This window comes from Mandrillus leucophaeus, unplaced genomic scaffold (genome assembly GCF_000951045.1).
Source record: "Mandrillus leucophaeus isolate KB7577 unplaced genomic scaffold, Mleu.le_1.0 Scaffold124, whole genome shotgun sequence".
Taxonomy (NCBI): Eukaryota; Metazoa; Chordata; class Mammalia; order Primates; family Cercopithecidae; genus Mandrillus; species Mandrillus leucophaeus.
The window spans coordinates 2,189,967-2,211,383 of NW_012100765.1; the positions used below are offsets into that span (position 1 = coordinate 2,189,967).

The 21,417-nt window shown below is 41.4% G+C and overlaps 2 protein-coding genes across 2 annotated transcripts in view; one reads left to right on the top strand and one right to left on the bottom strand.

Annotated features, from left to right (window-relative positions):
* ATP8B1 (ATPase, aminophospholipid transporter, class I, type 8B, member 1) overlaps positions 1 to 21,417 on the top strand; it is a 93,015-nt gene that overhangs the window by 43,855 nt on the left and 27,743 nt on the right. The window contains exons 15-20 of the mRNA XM_011971744.1: positions 5,012 to 5,200; positions 8,198 to 8,310; positions 10,938 to 11,102; positions 11,857 to 11,968; positions 13,231 to 13,306; positions 17,406 to 17,538. Of these exons, the coding sequence (XP_011827134.1) occupies positions 5,012 to 5,200; positions 8,198 to 8,310; positions 10,938 to 11,102; positions 11,857 to 11,968; positions 13,231 to 13,306; positions 17,406 to 17,538 (788 nt within the window). The remainder of the gene's footprint in view (positions 1 to 5,011; positions 5,201 to 8,197; positions 8,311 to 10,937; positions 11,103 to 11,856; positions 11,969 to 13,230; positions 13,307 to 17,405; positions 17,539 to 21,417) is intronic.
* LOC105533318 lies at positions 11,237 to 12,395 on the bottom strand (the record flags this gene model as incomplete). Its single annotated transcript, XM_011971741.1, has 1 exon — positions 11,237 to 12,395. A coding segment is annotated over one exon (174 nt), but the record flags the coding sequence as incomplete, so codon positions are not given.

Consider the following 21,417-nt stretch of genomic DNA (forward strand, 5'->3'; position numbering starts at 1 on the left):
GCTGGGATTACAGGCTTGAGCCACCGCGCCCGGCCCAAATTTCACTCTTATTGCCCAGGCTGGAGTGCAGTGGCGTGATCTCGGCTCACTGCAACCTCCGACTCCTGGGTTCAGTCGATTCTCCTGCCTCAGTCTCCTACTAGCTGGGATTACAGGCACGCTCCACCACGCCCAGCTAATTTTGCATGTTTAATAGAGACGGGGTTTCTCCATGTTGGTTAGGCTGGTCTTGAATTCCCGACCTCAAGTAATCCTCCAGCCTTGGCCTCCCAAAAGTACTAGGATTACAGGTGTGAGCCACCGTGCCCGGCTTTTTTTTTTTTTTTAAAGACTGAATCTCGCTCTTATTGCGAGGCTGGAGTGCAGTGCCACAGTCTCGGCTCACTGCAACCTCTGCCTCCCAGGTTCAAGTGATTCTTCTGCCTCAGTCTCCTGAGTGGCTGGGATTACAGGTGCCCACCGCCAAACCCCGGCTAACTTTTTGTATTTTCAGTAGAGATGGAGTTTCCCCATGTTGCCCAGGCTGGTCTGTCCACCTGCTTTGGCCTCCCAAAGCACTGGGATTACAGGTGTGAGCCACCATGCCCGGCCAGGTAGTTTGTTGTCACTTAATTAGAGTGAGCCGGGTGCAGTGGCTCACGCCTGTAATCCCAGCACTTTGGGAGGCTGAGGCAGGCGGATCACCTGAGGTCAGGAGTTCAAGACCAGCCTGACGAATATGGTGAAACCCCATCTCTACTAAACATAGAAAAATTAGCTGGGCATGGTGGCGGGCACCTGTAGTCTCAAGTACTCGGGAGGCTGAGACAGGAGACTTGCTTTAACCCGGGAGTCGGAAGTTGCAGTGAGCCAAGATCGTGCCACTGCACTCCAGCCTGGGTGACAAAGCAAGACTCCATCTCAAAAAAATAGTAGAGGGAATCAGCTGAGGCAGTCGTGAAGGAGGGAAGAAAGGTGCATTTAGCTTTCTCCTGCCACCATTACCCTGAGGCTAGGGAATCAGGATAATGAGAACTGAGAGATAGGATTTGTGGTTGGAGCATCTTTCTTTGATTACATCAATTTCATGAGTCACAAATTGTGTGTGAAACACAAAGAAGGTCTTTCTGGTTGCCTCTAAATGTGCCATAAATAAAGAGTTTGCCATAAAGAGTTTTCTTAGGAAGGTGGCTTTGTTTTGTTTTAGTTTGTTTTTACACCTTCAACTTTTATTTTAGGTTCAGGATATACATGTGCATGTTTGTTACATGGGTATATTGCATGATCCTGAAGTTTGGAGTACAATTGATCCCATCATCCAGGTAGTGAATACAGAACTTAATAGTTTTTTTCTTGTCTTTTTTTTTTTTTTTTTTTTTTTTTTTTTTTTTTTTTTTTTTTTTTGAGACGGAGTCTCAAACTATCACCCGGGCTGGAGTACAATGGTGCGATCTCGGTTCACTGCAACCTCTGCCTCCTGGTTTCACACGATTCTCCTGCTTCAACCTCCTGAGTAGCTGGGATTACAGGTGCACACCACCACACCTGGCTAAGTTTTCATATTTTTAGTAGAGACGGGGTTTCACTATGTTGGCCAGGCTGGTCTCAAACTCCTGACCTCATGATCCACCAGCCTCGGCCTCCCAAAGTGCTGGGATTACAGGCGTGAGCCACCATGCCTGGCCCTGATAATAAGTTTTTCAACCCTTGTTGCCCTCCCTCCCTCCTCTCTCTCGAAGTCCCCACTATCTATTTTTGCAATCTTTATGTCTATGAGTACCCAATGTTAAGTGAGAACATGTGTTAGGTATGTGGTCTTCTGTTCCTGAGTTAATTTGCTTAGGATAATGGCCTAATGTCTATTGTGACAAAGGACATGATTTTGTTCTTTTTTATGGCTGCATAGTTTTTTAGTCCAAGTGTCTTCCAGCAGTCATAAGGTTGGAATTTGGACCAAGTCTCTGACATTCTTCCCATCTCTGTTAGTCTACAATTCTGTGATTCCATTATCGGAAGGTAATGGAAAACATTTCTTTTTTCTTTAATGATAAAAAGATCAAGGTGTTTGCTCTAGATATGATTGTCTTACTTGTGGGAACTTTACCACCTTTTATTATTTTGTTTCTTTTTTCTGCTGGAAATGCGTTTGCTGTCACTTATGCCATATATCGCTGTGCCAGCTTAAATTGCCGAAGGGAAAGGCTTTGTTCTCACCACTGCTGATTTCTCTCTGGTTAAATACTTTGCCCTCTGGCACTTGTATATGTTTGCTACATGGCCGGATTTAGGAAGTGCATTTATAGCTTCTAGTGAATGACTTTCTGAGTGAACTAATATAGAGAGATCCTAAAGTGTCATCTTTAATTATTAATTAGGAAGTGATTAATACTGACTTAAAGAGTGAATCTTCTGAGCCAATTGTGAAGGAAGGAGGTGTGTTTAGCTCTCTCTGCCACCATTACCCCAGAGCACTGACGATTCCAAGTGAGACTAGGGGATAAACAGCTGCTCATGCATCTGTGGCCTTCATCCTGGTCAAAGTATTCTGGAAAACTAAATGCTCTTTCTGTCCAAAGTCATCTGGCCATGGAAATGCTTTTCCTTCTATTTTGAGACAAAATAACTAGAGTAGAAAAATAGAAGATCTTGGGTAGGCAGAGTATTTTTTAAACTTTTTACTGAAGTACAACATGCGTATACAGAGATACGTACATATCATAAGTGTATAACTCAAAGAGTATTACAAACTAATACTCTTGTAATGAGCACTCAGATTTAAAAAAAAAAAAAACAAAAAAACAAACAAAAAAAAAACATTGTCAATCCCCCTAGAATTCCCTTTACATTCCTTTCCAGTGATTAACTCTCCAAGAAAAGTACTTTCCTGACTACGAATAACACAGATTAGCTTTGTCAGTTTTTGGCTTATATAAGTGGAATCATGTAGCATATGTACTCTTTTGTGTATCTGGCTGTGAGATTTATTCCTATTCTTATTGGTTTTTTCCTTTTTCCTAAAAGAGACTGCATCTTGCTCTGTCTGCCAGACTGGAGTGCAGTGGAATGATCAAAGATCACTATAACCTCACACTCCTGGGCTCAAGTGATCCTCCTGCCTCAGCCTCCTGAATAGTTGGGATTACAGGCATGTGCCACTGAACCTAGCTTATTCTTATTGTTGAAATGTAGTTGTGAATAGAAGACAATTTCCCATTATTTAACTTTTAAACATTAAGATATTGGATAGTGATCAAACTAAGGTTGGTTGGTTGGTTGGTCGGTCGGTTGGTTGGTTGGTTGGTTTCAACTTTTCTTTTCTTTTTTTTTTTTTTTTTTTTTTCTGAGATGGAGTCTTGCTCTGTCACCAGGTTGGAGTGCAGTGGTGCAATCTTGACTCACTGCAACCTCCGCCTCCTGGGTTCAAGTGATTCTCCTGCCTCAGCCTCCTGAGTAGCTGGGACTATAGGCACGCGTCACCATGCCTGGCTAACTTTCTGTATTTTTAGTACAGACAGGGTTTCACCATGTTAGCCAGGATGGTCTCGATCTCCTGACCTCAGCCTCCCAAAGTGCTGGGATTACAGGTGTGAGCCAACACACCCAGCCTGTGTTTTTTTGTTTTGTGTTTTGTTTTGTTTTGTTTTTTTATAAGGAGAATATGGCTATGGTAAAGAAAAAAATAGCCTGGGCAACGTGGTGAGATCCCATCTCTACAAAACAATACCAACATTAGCTGGGCGGGGATGTGCGCCAATAGTCCCAGCTACTCGGGAAGCTGAGGTAGGAGGATCACTTGCACCTGGGGTGGTCGAGGCTTCAGTGAGCTGAGATTGTGCCACTGCACTACAGCCTTGGTGCCAGAGTAAGACCCTGTTTCAAAAAAAACAAAAGAAAGAAAGAAAACATACTCTTTCAGAGGAAGATACACTGGTACAACCTTCTTGGAAAACAAATTAGTAATGTATACCAATGAGTTTTAAAATTGTCAGTGTTCTGTGGCTCAGTAATTTCCTAATAGGAATCTGCTCTTAGAAAATAAGCCAGGGGCCGGGGCAGTGGCTCACGCCTGTAATCCCAACACTTCAGGGACTGAGGCAGGCAAATCACTTGAGTCCAGATGTTTGAGAAAAGCCTGAGCAACATGGTGAAACCCTGTCTTTATAAAAAAATACAAAAAATTAGCTAGGTGTGGTGGCATGTACCTGTAATCCCAGCTACTTGGGAGGATGAGGTAGGAGGATCACTGAGCCTGGGGAGATTGAGGCTGCAGTGAGCCATGATCGTGCCACTGCACTGCAGCCTGGGCAACAGGGTGAGACCCTGTTTCAGAAAAACAAGAAAGAAAGAGAATAAGCCAGGTGTGGTGACATGCGCCTGTAGTCCTAGCTACTCATTAGGCTGAGGCAGAAGGATCACTTGGGTCCCGGAGATCAGGACCAGCCTGGACAACACAGGAAGACCTCTGTCTCTAAAAGGAAAAAAGAAACAGAAAAGTCTTCGCACACATACAAGAGGGTTATTAAAATGTTATTTTTTGAGAGTAAAAAACTTTGGAAATAAACTAAGTGTCTGTAATGGGAAAATGATAACATGTTTACAACTGTTCAAATGTTTATAAAGAATTTAAAAAGGGATGGCAATATACTCAGATACAGCATTAAAATAATCAAGATGTAAATGTATATTCAGCTTGATAGAAACAATTTCAGATACAGACATTTTAACAGGCGCTGGAAGGAATGATAAAGTGTCGACACCTGTTGTTTTTCCTGTGGATAGTGGGATTATGGGAATTTTCCCCCATTCTCCACCAATGTTTCACTTTTAGTTTGTATTACTGTTTATAAGTCAAGATAAAACAAAGAAGTTTCCATCTTGGCATAACCCTTCAGAGTCAATGACTTGTTTTCCTGGGGATGCTTTGGGCTTTGCAGCCCAGCTGACCCCCACAGGAGCCTCAGCGGAGGCCTCAACAATGAGCTCTGCATTTGGTTTTACAGCTTTTCTGGGATTTCTCTCGCTTCCTTGTTAGGTCAGCTCAACTACCAGGCAGCCTCTCCAGATGAAGGTGCTCTGGTAAACGCTGCCAGGAACTTCGGCTTTGCCTTCCTCGCCAGGACCCAGAACACCATCACCATCAGTGAGCTGGGCACTGAAAGGACTTACAATGTTCTTGCCATTTTGGACTTCAACAGTGACCGGAAACGAATGTCTATCATTGGTAAGTCCCCCTCAGAGTCTGTCTATGAATCGCTCATTTAGATATTGCTTGTGCCCATTGTATTGAATGGCACCAGGATAAAGCAGCCAGCAAACAAGCTACTTGGCTCCTGGGAGATTTCTGCAGATTTTTTGAAACTAGTATTGTTTTCTTCATTCTTCACTGTGTTCCCTACTCAAAGGGACAGCCGCAGTATCTCTGAATCTTGCAAATGCTGCTGATATTCTTTTTTAATCTCTCTCTTTTTTTTTTTTGAGATAGAGTCTTGCTTTGTCACCCAGGAGTGCAGTGGTGTGATCTCAGGTCACTGAAACCTCCGCCTCCCAGGTTCAAGCGATTCTCCTGCCTCAGCCTCCTGAGTAGCTGGGATTACAGCTGCTGACATTCTTTAACCATGTGGGCTGCCAGATGCTGAATCTGGGGTGGCAGGTGGAATGCTTCTGAAGTAGCAGATGGACATTTGTAGCAGTCTTTTATTTTAAACAACACAAGCTCTTTTATTTTTTGAGCACCTCTGAGTGCTGTCTTCTGTACTTGATGGCAGGGAAGGGAGGGCTCAGCAGGAAAAGATTTCTGAGAAAATCAAGGCTATGCTTATGAATCAAAATCATGCCTGCAATGCAGGCACATAGCAGACCACCAAGTGAAGATGAAAATCACTTCCTACCACTGAACTGCTTTAAATTTGTAGTTTGAAATAATCTCAAACTTACAGAAAAGTTGCAAGAATGGTTTAAAGAACTCTCATACTCTTCCATATCCAGCAAATGTTAACATTTGCCATATATATATAATTTCATTATATATATATCTATATATACACACATATATATGTACACACACATACATACAGATTATTGTTTTCTGAACCATTTGAGAATAAATTGCACTAGAAGGAGCAAGATTACATAATAAAAAAAGAAAATAAAAATATAAAAAAGAGACTAAATTGCAGGCCTAATGTCCTTTCCCCTAAATACTATACTGTATACCATAGTAGGTATTTCCTAAGAATAGGAACACTCACTTATATATACAGTCCAATGATCAGAACCAGAAAATTTAACACAGTACAATATTATCTAATCAATAGACTTTTTCAGATTTTACTAGGGAAGTTCATTCTTTGTTTTTCTCATCCAGGATCCAATCCAAGATCACAGGTTACGTTAGGTGATCATGACTCTGAGTCAAGGATGGTTCAATCTCTTTTTGATCTTTCATCCATTGACATTTTTAAAAACCACACACTGGTTATTTTATAGGCTATTCCCCAACTTGGGTTTGTCTGATATTCCCTCATGATTAGAGCTAGGTTACACATTGTTGGCAGGAAGAGTCCGTAAGTGATGCTGTGCTCTTCTTTAAGTATCACATCAGAAGGTGTATATATATATACACACACACACACACACATGTATATATTTATGTGTATATATGTGTGTATATATACATATATGTATATATGTGTGTATATATACATATATGTGTATATGTGTGTATATATACATATATGTGTATATGTGTGTATATACACATATGTGTATATATGCGTGTATATACACATATGTGTATATATGTGTATATGTATATATATGTGTATATATGTGTGTATATATACATATATGTATATATGTGTGTATATATACATATATGTGTATATGTGTGTATATATACATATATGTGTATATGTGTGTATATACACATATGTGTATATCTCTTATACACATCTAGATGTGTATAAGAGACAGGTATGATCTCAGCTCACCACAACCTCCACCTCCCAGGTTCAAGCAATTCTCCTGCCTCAGCCTCCTGAGTAGCTGGGATTACAGGCATGCGCCACCACTCCCGGCTAATTTTGTATTTTTTAGTAGAAACAAGGTTTCTCCATGGTGGTCAGGCTAGTCTCCAACTCCTGACCTCAGGTGATCGGCCCACCTTGGCCTCCTAGAGTGCTGGGATTACAGGCATGAGCCACCCTGCCTGGCCAGAAGGTATATATTATTGGTTTGTCTCATTATTGGAGATGTTAACTTTGATCACTTGGTTAAGGTGGTATCTACAAGCCTTCTCCACTATGACTGAATTTTTAACCAATAAAAATATATAGGTTTAACTGTCTATTACACTCTCCTTACGCACACTTACTGAATGCTTTCTGTGCCCCTCACACAGATCTAGATTGATTATCATGCTTGCCATCTACCTTGACTTAAAATCTAGTTAGCAATGAGGGATGTATTACAATTATTGCATTAATCAAAAAAACAAAAAAATAAAAAGGTCACAAGGAGGGGTGTTGTGGTCCAAGTATTAAAGGCAGTAAGTGTTGTGAGTTCATAGGTAAGAAACTTCCTGTTGGTTGGATGGAGAAAAATTCTATGAAAGAAAGTAACTAGCACATGGCATAGCATATGGCAGGGAATCAGTAAATATTTGTTGGAAGAATAACTAAGGTTATGAAAAACAGAGCTGACTGTGAAGAAATCTTTTTATATTTATTTCACTATTATATTCAATGTAGATAATGACTTACCAGTTTTGTTGAAGGCAACACTTTTCTAGAGGAACTGATGGTTTTAAGCTAATAGTGAATTATGAGATAGTAACACTTCAAATTAACTTTGTAAATGTAGTTTTATATTAAGAAATCAAACTTAGCTGGGTGCTGTAGCTCACATCTGTAATCCCAGCACTGTGGGAGGCTGAGGCAGGAGGATTACTTGAGCCCAAGAGTTCAAGACCAGCCTGGATAACATAGTGAGGCCTCCATATCTATAAAAATAAAAATTAGCCAGGCATGGTGGCATGCACCTGTAGTCCCAGCTACTCGGGAGGCTGTGGGAGGATTGCAAACCTGGGAGGTCAAGGCTACAGTGAGCCAATATTACACTGCTGCACTCCTCCCTGGGTGACAGAGCAAGACCCTGTCTCAAAAAATATATATTAAAAAAATCAAACTTTGTTGTGTTTATTTCCTTCTTTTACTGCCAGTAAGAACCCCAGAAGGCAATATCAGGCTTTACTGTAAAGGTGCTGACACAGTTATTTATGAACGGTTACATCGAATGAATCCTACTAAGCAAGAAACACAGGATGCCCTGGATGTAAGTTCCACTTTTATTCTTTCTGCAAGGGATTCTGATCTTACTCTCTGATGCTGTCTGTTAAGTTTGCATGAAAGCTGTATGTTAACTATTGACCCTCCCTTTGCTTTGGAATAGTTGGGGTGGAAAGAGCAGCAAAGTAGCAATATAGCCATCTGGGTTCCAGTTCTGCCCCTACTGCTGACTTTCTGGGATATCACCGTGGTGCCTTCTCCCAGCATGTGGGTCTTCAGGGTCTATAGGACTGAGGCAGGAGAATGACTTCGCTCTCTTCCAGTGACCTTGAGCAAGCTACACAACCATACTAGGTTGTAGTCTTACTATGTATGTGGCCCCCAAGAACTCCACTAACTTCAAGGTGTAGTGTGAAGGAAGGAAAGCATTCATATGTGGCAGGATGACAGAGCAATGTGTTGGATCATTGACTTTTGATAGCTTTGTTGGTAAAATCACTTTGATCTTAATTACTTCCAAGTCCTTAGGAAGCTGTCTGTATGTTTAGTCCTGTGATGTTGCCACTACTCAGAATATCTCTGGATCTTGCACTGTTGTTTGGTACAACAATGTCAGGGAGGCATGGAGGAGATCAGGCAGACCTGGTGTCCCTGCCTCTTTACTAGCTTGTGTCTTTGGAAAAAATGGTAGATATATCATATGAATCATTAATTCCCCCTGTGAAAGAGGGAAGGGATAATTCCTATCTTGGAGGACCATTGCAAGAGAAAGCATCTTCCATACTGGCTAGCACCTAGGAGGTACTTAATAAAGGTTGGAGATTTTTCCCCTTTGCTTTAAGGATCGATTGAGTTTTAGAACCACCCAAACATCCTTCAGAGAAGAGCCTGATTAATATATTGTCTCCTAGATAGAGTCACATTTTAAGATTATATACTGATGCTGATGCACTTAAAACTGATGAGATCTTATGAGGATATGAACGATGACAATCTAATCAAATAAATGCAGAACCTTCCAAAGAATCTTGAAAGCAAATACTCAACCAGTTGAACCACTTCTGCCATCTTGGCTAGACAAGATGTGACTATAGGCCAGGCGTGGTGTCTCACGCCTATAATCCCAGCACTTTGGGAGGCCAAGGTGGGTGTATCAACTGAGGGTAGGAGTTCAAGACCAGCCTGACCAAACATGGTGAAACCCCGTCTCCACTAAAAATACAAAAAATTAGCCAGGTGTGGTGGCGGGCACCTGTAATCCCAGCTACTTGGGAGGCTGAGGCAGGAGAATCGCTTGAACCTGGGAGGCAGAGGGTACAGTGAGCCGAGATCATACCATTGCACTCCAGCCTGGGTGACAAGAGCAAAGCTTGGTCTCAAAAAATAAAAAATTTAATTTAATTTTTAAAAAAAGATGTGACTATAAAGTAATGAGATATTTACTGGTTCTTGTTGAAACTGCTTAAAATGTTTAAATCGGGCTGGGCACAGTAGCTTGCACCTGCAATCCCAGCACTTTGGGAGGGTGAGGCGGGCGGATCACAAGGTCAACAAATCGAGACCATCCTGGCCAACATGGTGAAACCTCATCTCTACTAAAAATACAAAAATTAGCCGGGCGCAGTGGCGCGTGCCTGTAGTCCCAGCTACTCAGGAGGCTGAGGCAGGAGAATGGCGTGAATCCGGGAGCCAGAGGTTGCAGTGAGCCGAGATTGCACCATTGCACTCAAGCCTGGGCAACAGAGCAAGACTCCATCTCAAAAAAAAAAAAAAAAAAGAAAAGAAAAAGAAAAAAAAAGAAAATGTTCAAATCGTTCACCATTGAAAAATTGCCAGATACTCTTTACCATTAAAAGGTTTGACCTCAGCTTTAATAATGGCTTCTGTATTTTAGAATTGGTTTGAGGGAATCATGCTTGGTGGAGAGTTCATAGGTGATTGGACTCGTATCACAGTTTGTTGGAACAAGTTATAAAGCTGTCAGGTTCATGCTTACGTCATTACACCCCAAGGCAGCTCCCTTAGTCTGATATTTTCCTAGTCATTAAGAGAAAAAGAGAAAATCTTTAAGAGAAAAATCATTAAGAGAAAAAGAAAAAGGTAATAGAAGACTTAGAAGAAAGACAAACTTTTCCCTTTGGAAACTAGAAGTACAGTCCTGGACCCTACAGAAGTTTAGAAAAGCAAAGTCTATTATAAAGTGATGTTTAGGCCGGGCGCAGTGGCTCATGCCTATAATCCCAGCATGCTGGAAGGCTGAGTTGGGCAAATCACATAAGCTCATGAGTTCAAGACCAGCATGATGAAACCCCGTCTTTACAAAAAAAGTACAAAAGTTACCAGGCGTTGTGGTGCACACCTGTAGTCCCAGCTACTTGGGAGGCTGAGGTGAGAGGATGACTTCAGCCTGCAAGGCAGAGGTTGCAGTGAGCCAGGATTGCATCACTGCATCCCAGCCTGGATGATAAACCCAAACCTTGTCTCAAAAAAAAAAAAAGAAGTGACATTTAATCCCCTCTCTAAAATGTATTTGTACAGAATCCGTCATCTTTAATGGTCTCTTTTTAAATTCTGTTAGTATATTACTTCAAAGTAAAATTTCATACTTGATCCTGAATTACATAAAATTAACTATTCTTTGCATTGGTGGATTTATTTTTTTAAATAAAACAGATCTTTGCAAATGAAACTCTTAGAACCCTATGCCTTTGCTACAAGGAAATTGAAGAAAAAGAATTTGCACAATGGAATAAAAAGTTTATGGCTGCCAGTGTGGCCTCCACCAACCGGGACGAAGCTCTGGATAAAGTATATGAGGAGATTGAAAAAGACTTAATTGTGAGTTTTAGCCTTAATAACTTTTTCTTTGATATTCTAAGCAGAATTGAAATTTTTATTAAGTTTTATTGAATATTTGATCTCATGCTTAAGAGATAATTGCAACTTCAACATTTGACACTGGCACAATGGAAGAAGGTAATTTCTTTTGTTCACCAAAATAGGAGCAGAACAGAAGTTGCCATTATGAGAAACCAAAAGACAAAATACATTAGGAGAGATTCTAATTCAATTCCATAATTTGTATATCACTTATTAAAATTCATTATAATTTTTAAACAATAACGAATCTGCATCTAATACTTATTACATTGGGGGAATTACTGAAACAATTCATATTCTGCAAAGAAAAATATATTGTTTCTAAAAGTTTTCCAAATTTAATACATAGTTTTCATAGAGTTTAGATCAGTAGAAAATATTCAACAAATAGCTAGTGTTGCAACTGGTTAATGTCAGTGTAAAGCCACAAATACACAAGGAAAGTATTTTTAACATCCTTGATTTTGTACTTGCATTTTTATCTTGCTAAATTAAATAGTTCATCCTTTAGGGAAAATGTTTTTAGCTGTGTTGGTTTGCAGTAATTGAGAAACATGGCAGCCTTCCCTGTCAACACTGGCCATTGGCACCAGGAGAGCAGCAACCAGGAAGTATAATTTGCCCTTCTTTTTACAGGTTGGCAACCTGTAATTACAGAAAACTTTTAGTTTATTTGCTAATCCCCCCCCTTTTTTTTAAATATACATTCTAGCTCCTGGGAGCTACAGCTATTGAAGACAAGCTACAGGATGGAGTTCCAGAAACCATTTCAAAACTTGCAAAAGCTGACATTAAGATCTGGGTGCTTACTGGAGACAAAAAGGGTAATTCATTGTGCAGGGAAGCATATCTGTTAATTCACAAATATTTATAGCTGCCGCTTCCTTTGCCCAAGATGACCTCCTCAGACATTTCATCCTGTACAAACACTGTTTCTTTGGGCGGAAGATGCTTTTTCTGAGAAACTCTCCTCTGTTTTTCCAGCACACCCTTCTGCATCCTTTCCTGGTCCCCCTCAGCAGCAGTTTCTTCCTCATAATTTAGCTCCTGGCCATGTCTTGATGATTATAATTGGTCTTATCTCTCCAGCCAGACATGGGCTCCCGTCCTGAAAGGGCCATCCCTCTTATCCCTCTGTCCTTCCAGTGCTTTGACATTTGGTGGGTACAGAGTAGAACAATACAAAGTGCGGAACAATAACTTCGGTTTTCTTGCCAATTTTATTGCTTGGCAATAAAATTGTATACCTAAGGAAAGAACGATTTTGATTTTTTAACTTTAGAACTCAACAAGCACTTGTTTGGTATTGACACTTTACTTTGCAAGCCTTCCACAAGAAATCAAATAACGTCTCTTGCTCTGAAATCGTCAATGGGTTATACACTCTGCAAAATTACAGGAGGCACAGCCCTGACCTTAAATAAATGCCAAATTGGGTGGTAATTTAAAAGGAAGAAAAAAATCTTCACGTAAGGGTTGGTGGAAATTATTATGCTTCCCTCTGCCCCCCTCCCGCTGCCAATAACAGAGTAATTAAACCATGAACTGAAAGTGTTTAGTAATTTAGTGAACATTGGTTTATTAAATAACCAGTTTATATGTTTGATAATATAGCACATTTTATTTATTGAAAACATTTCAAATTAGACTTTGACTTTCACTTATTTTCTTATAGAGAACAGCATTTTTTTTCTGCATGTGATTCCTATAGATCGCTATAGAAAAACAGCGTATTTGTGTGAATCTGGTTATGTTCATGAACTAAAAAATATCATTACTAGGTAAAATCAATTATTCAGTTCAACAGTAAGAATGAGCCTGGCAAACATGACGAAATCCTGTCTCTAGAAAAAATACAAAAGTATTTTCTATTGGTAGCTTGGTAGCGAGTTGTGTAGTCCCAGCTACTTGGGGGCTGGGGACAGTGCTGAGATGGGAAGATCACTTGAGCCCTGGAGGTTGAGGCTGCAGTGAGCAGATACCGTGTCACTGCACTCCAGTCTAGGCAATGGGAGTGAGATGCTGTCTCAAAAACACAAAATAAAAACAGCAGGAATGACATTGACTTAATTTTATTGTATTGTAGAAACTGCTGAAAATATAGGATTTGCTTGTGAACTTCTGACTGAAGACACCACCATCTGCTATGGGGAAGATATTAAGTGAGTAAAAGCCTGCAGTATGAAATTACGTAAGAGCTCATCTTTCCAAATGCAAGGCTGTCTGTAGAAGATAGCAGATATGGAGAAATAGGGGCTACGATATGTCACTTGGGGCAGTTTCCTCAAGTTTAAGTGAAGCAAGACAACAACAGGCAGTTCCAAGTAATCAAGGTTCAGCCTAAATTTGAGCAGATTTTACTTTTAGGGAAACTTGGGGCCCTTCAGAGGCCACTTTTCTCCATTCCTTCTTAGCTCAGGCCAGGCGCAGTGGCTCATGCCTGTAATCCCAGCCCTTTGGGAGGCTGAGGTGGGTGGATCACCTGAGGTCAGGAGTTCGAGACCAGCCTGGCCAACATGGTGAAACCCCACCTCTACTAAAACTACAAAAATTAGCTGGGTGTGGTGGCTGGCAAGTGTAATCTCAGCTACTCGGGAGGCTGAGGCAGGAGGATCACTTGAACCCAGGCGGCAGAGGTTGCAGTGAGCCAAGATCACGCCACTGCACTCCAGCCTGGGTGACAAGAGCGAAACTCTCTCATTAAAAAAAAAGTCTTCTCTGTTCACCTACTGGAAAAGGAAGTGAGCCTGTCATATCACTAGCAAATTAATATGAATTATAGTCCTGTTTTGCTTTTTCTAGGAACTTTTACTTTTGAAAGGGAAATAGAAGAAAGGAAAAAAAAGCTTTTGCCCGGAAGGAAATGTGTGGGTGGGTTACATCATGTAGGTCCTCTGTAATCTAGTCTAGGTGGGGCAGGCCTGATAATTCAAATGTCAGCATATGCTGAAACATTTGTTAGCTTTAAATCAGAGTCGCAGCAGACCTGGAAATGTATGATGAAAAAGCCATGTCTTGTTCTGAAGCTATAATATGCTGCACACAGTTACTGTGTTTACTGATGGCCTGACAGTTCCTCAGCTTTTTCCCTCCAACACCTCTCTCAGGCCAGCATGAGGTCAGATTAAGCTGTTAACATACACACTTGCGAGGTGTGATAAAGTGATGAGGGAACTGATCGTCAATATTCGTCTTATTTCTCATGACGGTGATAAAGTGTTTTCTAGTTGTTCTAGTATATTAGGTGTTCCGTTAAATTAGACAAAATCAGTAGCCTTATGATCTAACTCAGTTCCATTTAGAACTGATTTAGTTTGTGTGCCTGAGTAGAGGCACATTAACCATGCCCCTTAGTGTTTTTAGGTTTTAAAAAAGTAGCAACAGGCTGGGCACGGTGGCTCATACCTGTAATCCCAGCACACTGGGAGGCTGAGGCGGGTGGATCACGAGGTCAGGAGTTTGAGGGCCTGACCAATATGATGAAACCCCTCTCTACTAAAAATACAAAGATTAGCCGGGCGTGGTGGCGGGTGCCTGTCATCCTAGCTACTCGGGAGACTGAGGCAGGAGAATCGCTTGAACCTGGGAGGCACAGGTTGCAGTGAGCCAAGATTGTGCCACTGCACTCCAGCCCTCCTGGGTGACAGAGCGAGACTCTATCTCAAAAAAAAAAAAAAAAAAAAAAGGTAGCAACAGACAAATAAATGCTTAATGAGTTTACTTTTAGTTCTGGGTTTCAAGTAATTCGGTTAATTACTATATGCAATGATTCTCAGTGGGGAGTGACTCTGCCTTCCAGGGACCCTTTTTGACACTGTCCAGAGACACTTGTTTGTTTCAACTGTGGAGGAGAAGTACTCCTGGCTTCTAATGGGTAGAGGCCAGGGATGCTGCTGAACATCCTACAGTGCAAGGGATGGCCACATAAAATAAAGGATTATTAGGCCCAGGACATCAAGAGTGCCAAGGCTGAGAAACCTTCTTTGGAAGGAGAAGAACAATGGCTTTTTGCATGTAATAGTAAGAGTCCTGAGCCAGGAGTTACAAGATAACTGAGTCCTCATTCCGTTCTTCCTATCAACTCGCAGCAGGCAAATCACATCACCTTCCTCTGGCTTGATTTCCTTATTTGTAACATGAAGAGATTGGACAAGATATTTAAGGTCCCTTCCACTCCAAAGTTTCATGACTCATTTTTCTATCACATGAAAGTGTTATATGTGGCCTTGTCACATATATCATTTTAACATAAACATTCAATTTGTTGATATAAAGCACTGAGAATTTCTCACAGATATAATTTTGTTTATATGAAAATAAGTTTCTTCCTAACAAACAATAGCCAGTATTCTAATTCAGATCAAGATTGCCTTTCCTTTTTTTTTTTTTTAATGAAAAAGACTCTTTCTGCCACCCAGGCTGGGGTGCAGTGGTGCAATCTTGTCTCTTTGCAAACTCCACCTCCTGGGTTCAAGTGATCCTCATGCCTCAGCCTTCCAAGTAGCTGGGATTACAGGCACCACCACCATGCCTGGCTAATTTTTGTATTTTTAGTAGAGACAGAGTTTCACTATGTTGGCCAGCCTGGCTTGGAACTCCTGACCTCAGATGATCTGCCCGCCTCAGCCTCCCAAAGTGCTGGGATTACAGGTGTAAGCCACAGTGCCTGGCCTAAGATTGCCTTTCTTCTGTTGCTGTGTATACATTTTCAACTGTATCTTCCTTTAGCTGTCTTTGAAAAATGGTGAATTACCAACAACATGGTACCCCCCCATGGTGGACGAATCAAGACTTAGTAAAATTACATGTCACTCAGTTAAAAAAAAAAAAAAGGCTGGCTGGACACGGTGGCTCATGCCTGTAATCCCAGCACTGTGGGGGGCTGAGGCGGGCGGATTGTGAGGTCAAGAGTTTGAGACCATCCTGGCCAATATGGTGAAACCCTGTCTCTACTAAAAATACACAAATTAGCCAGGCGTGGTGGCACACACCTGTAGTCCCAGCTACTTGGGTGGCTAAGGCAGGAGAATTGCTTGAACCTGGGAAGCGGATGTTGCAGTGAGCTGAGATCACACCACTGCACTCCAGCCTGGTGACAGAGCGAGACTCTGTCTAAAAAAAAATAATAATGGGTAAAGCACTTTGAGTAGACATTTTTCCAAAAAGGACATACAAATGGCTGATAAACATGTGAAAGGATGCTCATCATCACTATTAGGGGAAGAGAAATCAAAACCAAAGCAAGATAATACCTCATACCGTTTAGGATGGATACTATCAAAAACAAAACACAATAGAAAATAAGCATTGTTGAAGGAACCTTTGTGTGTTGTTGATGAAATATATAAAATGGTGCAGCCACTATGCAAAACAGTATGGTGATGCTTCAAAAAATTTTAAAAAGGATTACCATATAATTCAACAATCCCACTTCTGGGTATATCCACAAAATAATTGAAAGCAGGATCTCAAAGAGATACATGCACACCCATGTTCATAGCAACACTGTTCACAGTAGCCAAGAGGTGGACACAACCCAGTTGCCCATCATTGTGTGAATGAATAAACAGAATGTGGTGCCTCCACATAATGGAATATATTCAACTTTTAAAAAGAAGGAAATTATGATATGTTATATAGATGAACCTTGAAAACATTATGCTAAGTGAAATAAACCAGTCACAAAAAGACAAATACTGTTTGATTTCACATATATGAAGTATCTAGAGTGCTCAAATTCATTCAAACAGAAAGTAAACTGGAAGTTACCAGGGACTGGAGGGTGAGTGAGATGAGGTGTTATTGTGTAATAGGTATAGAGTTTCAGTTTTGCAAGATGAAAAAGTTCTAGAGATTAGTTGGATAACAATGTGACTATAGTTAATACTACTAAGCTGTACACTTAAAAATGGTCAAAGCCTGGGATATGGCGAAACCCTATTGCTACAAAAAATACAAAAATTAGCCAGGCATGATAGCGTGTGCCTATAGTCCCAGCAATTCAGGAGGCTGAGGCAGGAGAATCACTTGAGCCTGGGAGGTCAAAGCAGCAGTGACCCATGATCATGCCACTGCCCTCCAGCCTGGGTGACAGAGTGAGACCCTCTCTCAAAAAAATTTTAATGAAAATAAAATAAACAAAAATAGTTAAGATGGTAAACTTTGTTTTTTTGTCACTTTTTTTTTAAGTCAAAATTATCTCAGAATCAAGGGCCTATTTATGGTCTTACACTTTAAACACTTAAATTTGCTTTCCCCTAGTTCTCTTCTTCATGCAAGGATGGAAAACCAGAGGAATAGAGGTGGAGTCTATGCAAAGTTTGCACCTCCTGTGCAGGAACCTTTTTTTCCACCCGGTGGAAACCGTGCGTTAATCATCACTGGTTCTTGGTTGGTATGTATCATTAGTGTATCTGTGCCTTTAACTCAGAAGAAAGAAGTTCTTTTGGGGCCACTTTTAGATGCTTTCACATGTTAACTGCCAACCTAAAAGTCTCTTAGCCTATACATGAAAGTGCGATTCTTCCAAGTTAAAGACTTAATAGTGGCCGGGAGCGGTGGCTCAAGCCTGTAATCCCAGCACTTTGGGAGGCCGAGGCGGGTGGATCACGAGGTCAGGAGATCGAGACTGTCCTGGCTAACATGGTGAAACCCGGTCTCTACTAAAAATACAAAAAACTAGCCGGGCGTGGTGGCGGGCGCCTGGGTGACAGAGTGAGACCCTCTCTCAAAAAAATTTTAATGAAAATAAAATAAACAAAAATAGTTAAGATGGTAAACTTTGTTTTTTTGTCACTTTTTTTTTAAGTCAAAATTATCTCAGAATCAAGGGCCTATTTATGGTCTTACACTTTAAACACTTAAATTTGCTTTCCCCTAGTTCTCTTCTTCATGCAAGGATGGAAAACCAGAGGAATAGAGGTGGAGTCTATGCAAAGTTTGCACCTCCTGTGCAGGAACCTTTTTTTCCACCCGGTGGAAACCGTGCGTTAATCATCACTGGTTCTTGGTTGGTATGTATCATTAGTGTATCTGTGCCTTTAACTCAGAAGAAAGAAGTTCTTTTGGGGCCACTTTTAGATGCTTTCACATGTTAACTGCCAACCTAAAAGTCTCTTAGCCTATACATGAAAGTGCGATTCTTCCAAGTTAAAGACTTAATAGTGGCCGGGAGCGGTGGCTCAAGCCTGTAATCCCAGCACTTTGGGAGGCCGAGGCGGGTGGATCACGAGGTCAGGAGATCGAGACTGTCCTGGCTAACATGGTGAAACCCGGTCTCTACTAAAAATACAAAAAACTAGCCGGGCGTGGTGGCGGGCGCCTGTAGTCTCAGCTACTTGGGAGGCTGAGGCGGGAGAATGGCGTGAACCCGGGAGGCGGAGCTTGCAGTGAGCCGAGATCATGCCACTGCACTCCAGCCTGGGAGCACAGCGAGACTCCGTCTCAAAAAAAAAAAAAAAAGACTTAATAGTATATGATATATGAAAGGATGTATACCAAAGAGGTCAAAGTGGTTATCTTGGTTTATTAATTAATGGGTATTTTTCATTTTCTTCTTTATAGATTGTTGGATTTTCTAAATTTTTGTTGCATATATATTTTATAAGCTGGATGTGGTAGCATGTGCCTGTAGTCCTAGCTACTCTGGAGGCTGAAACAGGAGGGTGGTTTGAGCTTAGGTGTTCGAGGCTGCAGCATGCAATGATCACACTTGTGAATGAATAGCCACTGCACTTCAACCCAGGCTACACAGCAAGACACCATCTCCATTAAAAATATATATATATAGCCAAGCACGGTGGCTCACGCCTGTACTCCCAGCACTTTGGGAGGCCAAGGTGGGCAGATCACAAGGTCAGGAGATGGAGACCATCCTGGCCAACATGGTGAAGCCCTGTCTTTACTAAAATACAAAAAAAAAAAAAAATTAGCCAGGCATGGTGGCACACACCTGTAGTCCCAGCTACTCGGGAGGCTGAGGCAGGAGAATCACTTGAACCCAGGAGGCGGAGGTTACAGTGAGCTGAGATCGCGCCACTGCACTCCAGCCTGGGCGACAGAGTGAGACTCCATTTCAAAAAAACAAAACAAAACAAAACCCTGATATTTAATAAGTTTTGTAAGACATAAATTGTTGAGCTCTGGTGCTTGCTTTGACAATGTCATTCTCCTTCACCTAAGCATTTCTTTCTGGGACTTTCTTCCTACCTTTGCTAAATCTGTGGGAACTTCATCATTGGGTCACCTGGAGTGAGTTTAGAGTTTTAGCATTGAAGAAAAGCTTCCATGTTCTCTCACCATCCTCCTGACCTCCCTAGAAGGCTGCCTTTTGCTGGATGCTAGAAGTTAAGTCCACACAAGTAAAAGATTGAGTCCTGCCTTGCAGAAATACAGTTGTGCTGGTATTAAAGCCTGCAGAACCACACCCGCAGCCCTCATCTCTATGTCTGAATCCTTTTCCTTTTTCCTCCCTCTGTTACTATAAGGGAGTATCTTGTAATAAAAATACTTACACTAATGACCTGGATATTCATCCTCATCCTATTGCCAAAATCTGGTGTCACCTCGGGCTTATGCTCAGGTTTCAGTTTTCTCATCGGAAAAGAAAATAATCCCCAATGTCACCTCCAGCTCTGTCGTATTATCACTGAGCTGAAGTATTACCTGACTGTACATAGGTAATTGCATGTTCCTGTGGTGCTTAAATGCATTATATATAACTAGACTTTTCAGTCTATTTTGTGGCTCATGAGTCTGTCTCTTTCTTTTCTTAGTCTCCTCCTCCTCCTCGATGTATACTAAGAATATTCCAACTTTATCTTCCTCAACAGGAGTCAGCTGTATGATGTATGTCATCTTGCCTTCTTTACCAGTGCGTATGTCTGTCGTCACTAGCAGTTTAATTCATCCACACGGGGTTTTTTTTTTTTTTTTTTTGCATGTGCTTGCCCTACCATGCAAATGGTATTGCTTGCTTGGAATTAGATCTATCTCTTTCCTCCATAGCCAGCCAGCTCTAGTTTATTTTCCATTACGTACCTTTAACATAACTAGCTGTGCCAAAAGGACAAGTCAACCATGATTTTTATTCAGTTATAAAGTAGTCTTCTAGATAATGGAAGGGGACGGGTTTGCTTTGGAGATTTATCAACTGATTATGTGACTTAGGCTTGAAACATTTTGTTCCTCTGAGTTCAGCAATGAGAGGGATTGCACAAAGTCAACGTAGATAATCGTAGAGGGGCTTGTTTTCCTTAAGTTGTTTTAAAATTTTCATTAAGCACTGTTATATGCCAGGTGCATTTAGAAAAAAAAAAAAAGTAAAAAGGTCTCCCTCTGTGACCCAGGCTGGAGTACAGTGGCACGACCTTGGCTCACTACAACCTCTACCTCCTGGCCTCAAGCAATCCTCCCATCTCAGCCTCCCAAGTAGCTGGGACTACAGGCATGAGCCACTATGCCTAGCTAATTTTTATGTTTTTTGTAGAGTTGAGAATTTGCCATGTTGCTCAGGCTGGTCTCGAACTCCTGGGCTCAATCTGCCTGCCTCAGTCTCCCAAAGTGCTGGGATTACAGGCATGAGCCTCCGCACCTTGTCCCAGGTACTTTTATATGTAAGTTGTAGAGCATCCCTTTGGGATAATAATATAGGAAACTTTGGGGGTCTCCTTAGACTAACTAATACAAGTAGTATTAGTGCCTTTATGTACTTTGTAAAAGCTGTCATTTCTTCCAACTGCATCAAGAACAATATACAGAAAGATTAGCCAAGTATGGTGGCACGCACAGGTAGTCCCAGCTACTTGGGAGGCTGAGACAGGAGGATCACTTGAGCCTGGGAGGTTGAGACTACAGCGAGCCATGTTTGCACCACTGCACTCCAGCCTGGGTGACACAGCAAGACCCTTTCCCCAACAACAACAAAAAAGCACACACACACACACGCACACACACACACACAGAGAGAGAGAGAGAAATTGTTGGTCATAAAGTAGTCGAGTGAAATTCAAGTGTCAAAAAATAATCTGAGCATTTGCTAACATTCATGTTTAGCAGTATAGTATGGAAGAAGTGAAGGAATCATGACCCACCATGTTTTTGCCCCTAGCAAGGATCCAAGGACTATCACAGACTGCCTTCTCCCTCTATCCTACCTGAAGATATCTCATACCAGCTGGGTGGATGTTGTCTCTTCTTGGTCTTAGACCCTGAGAATATACATGAAGCAGGAGAGAGATAAAGGCAAGGTGGGACATGGTGGCTCACGCCTGTA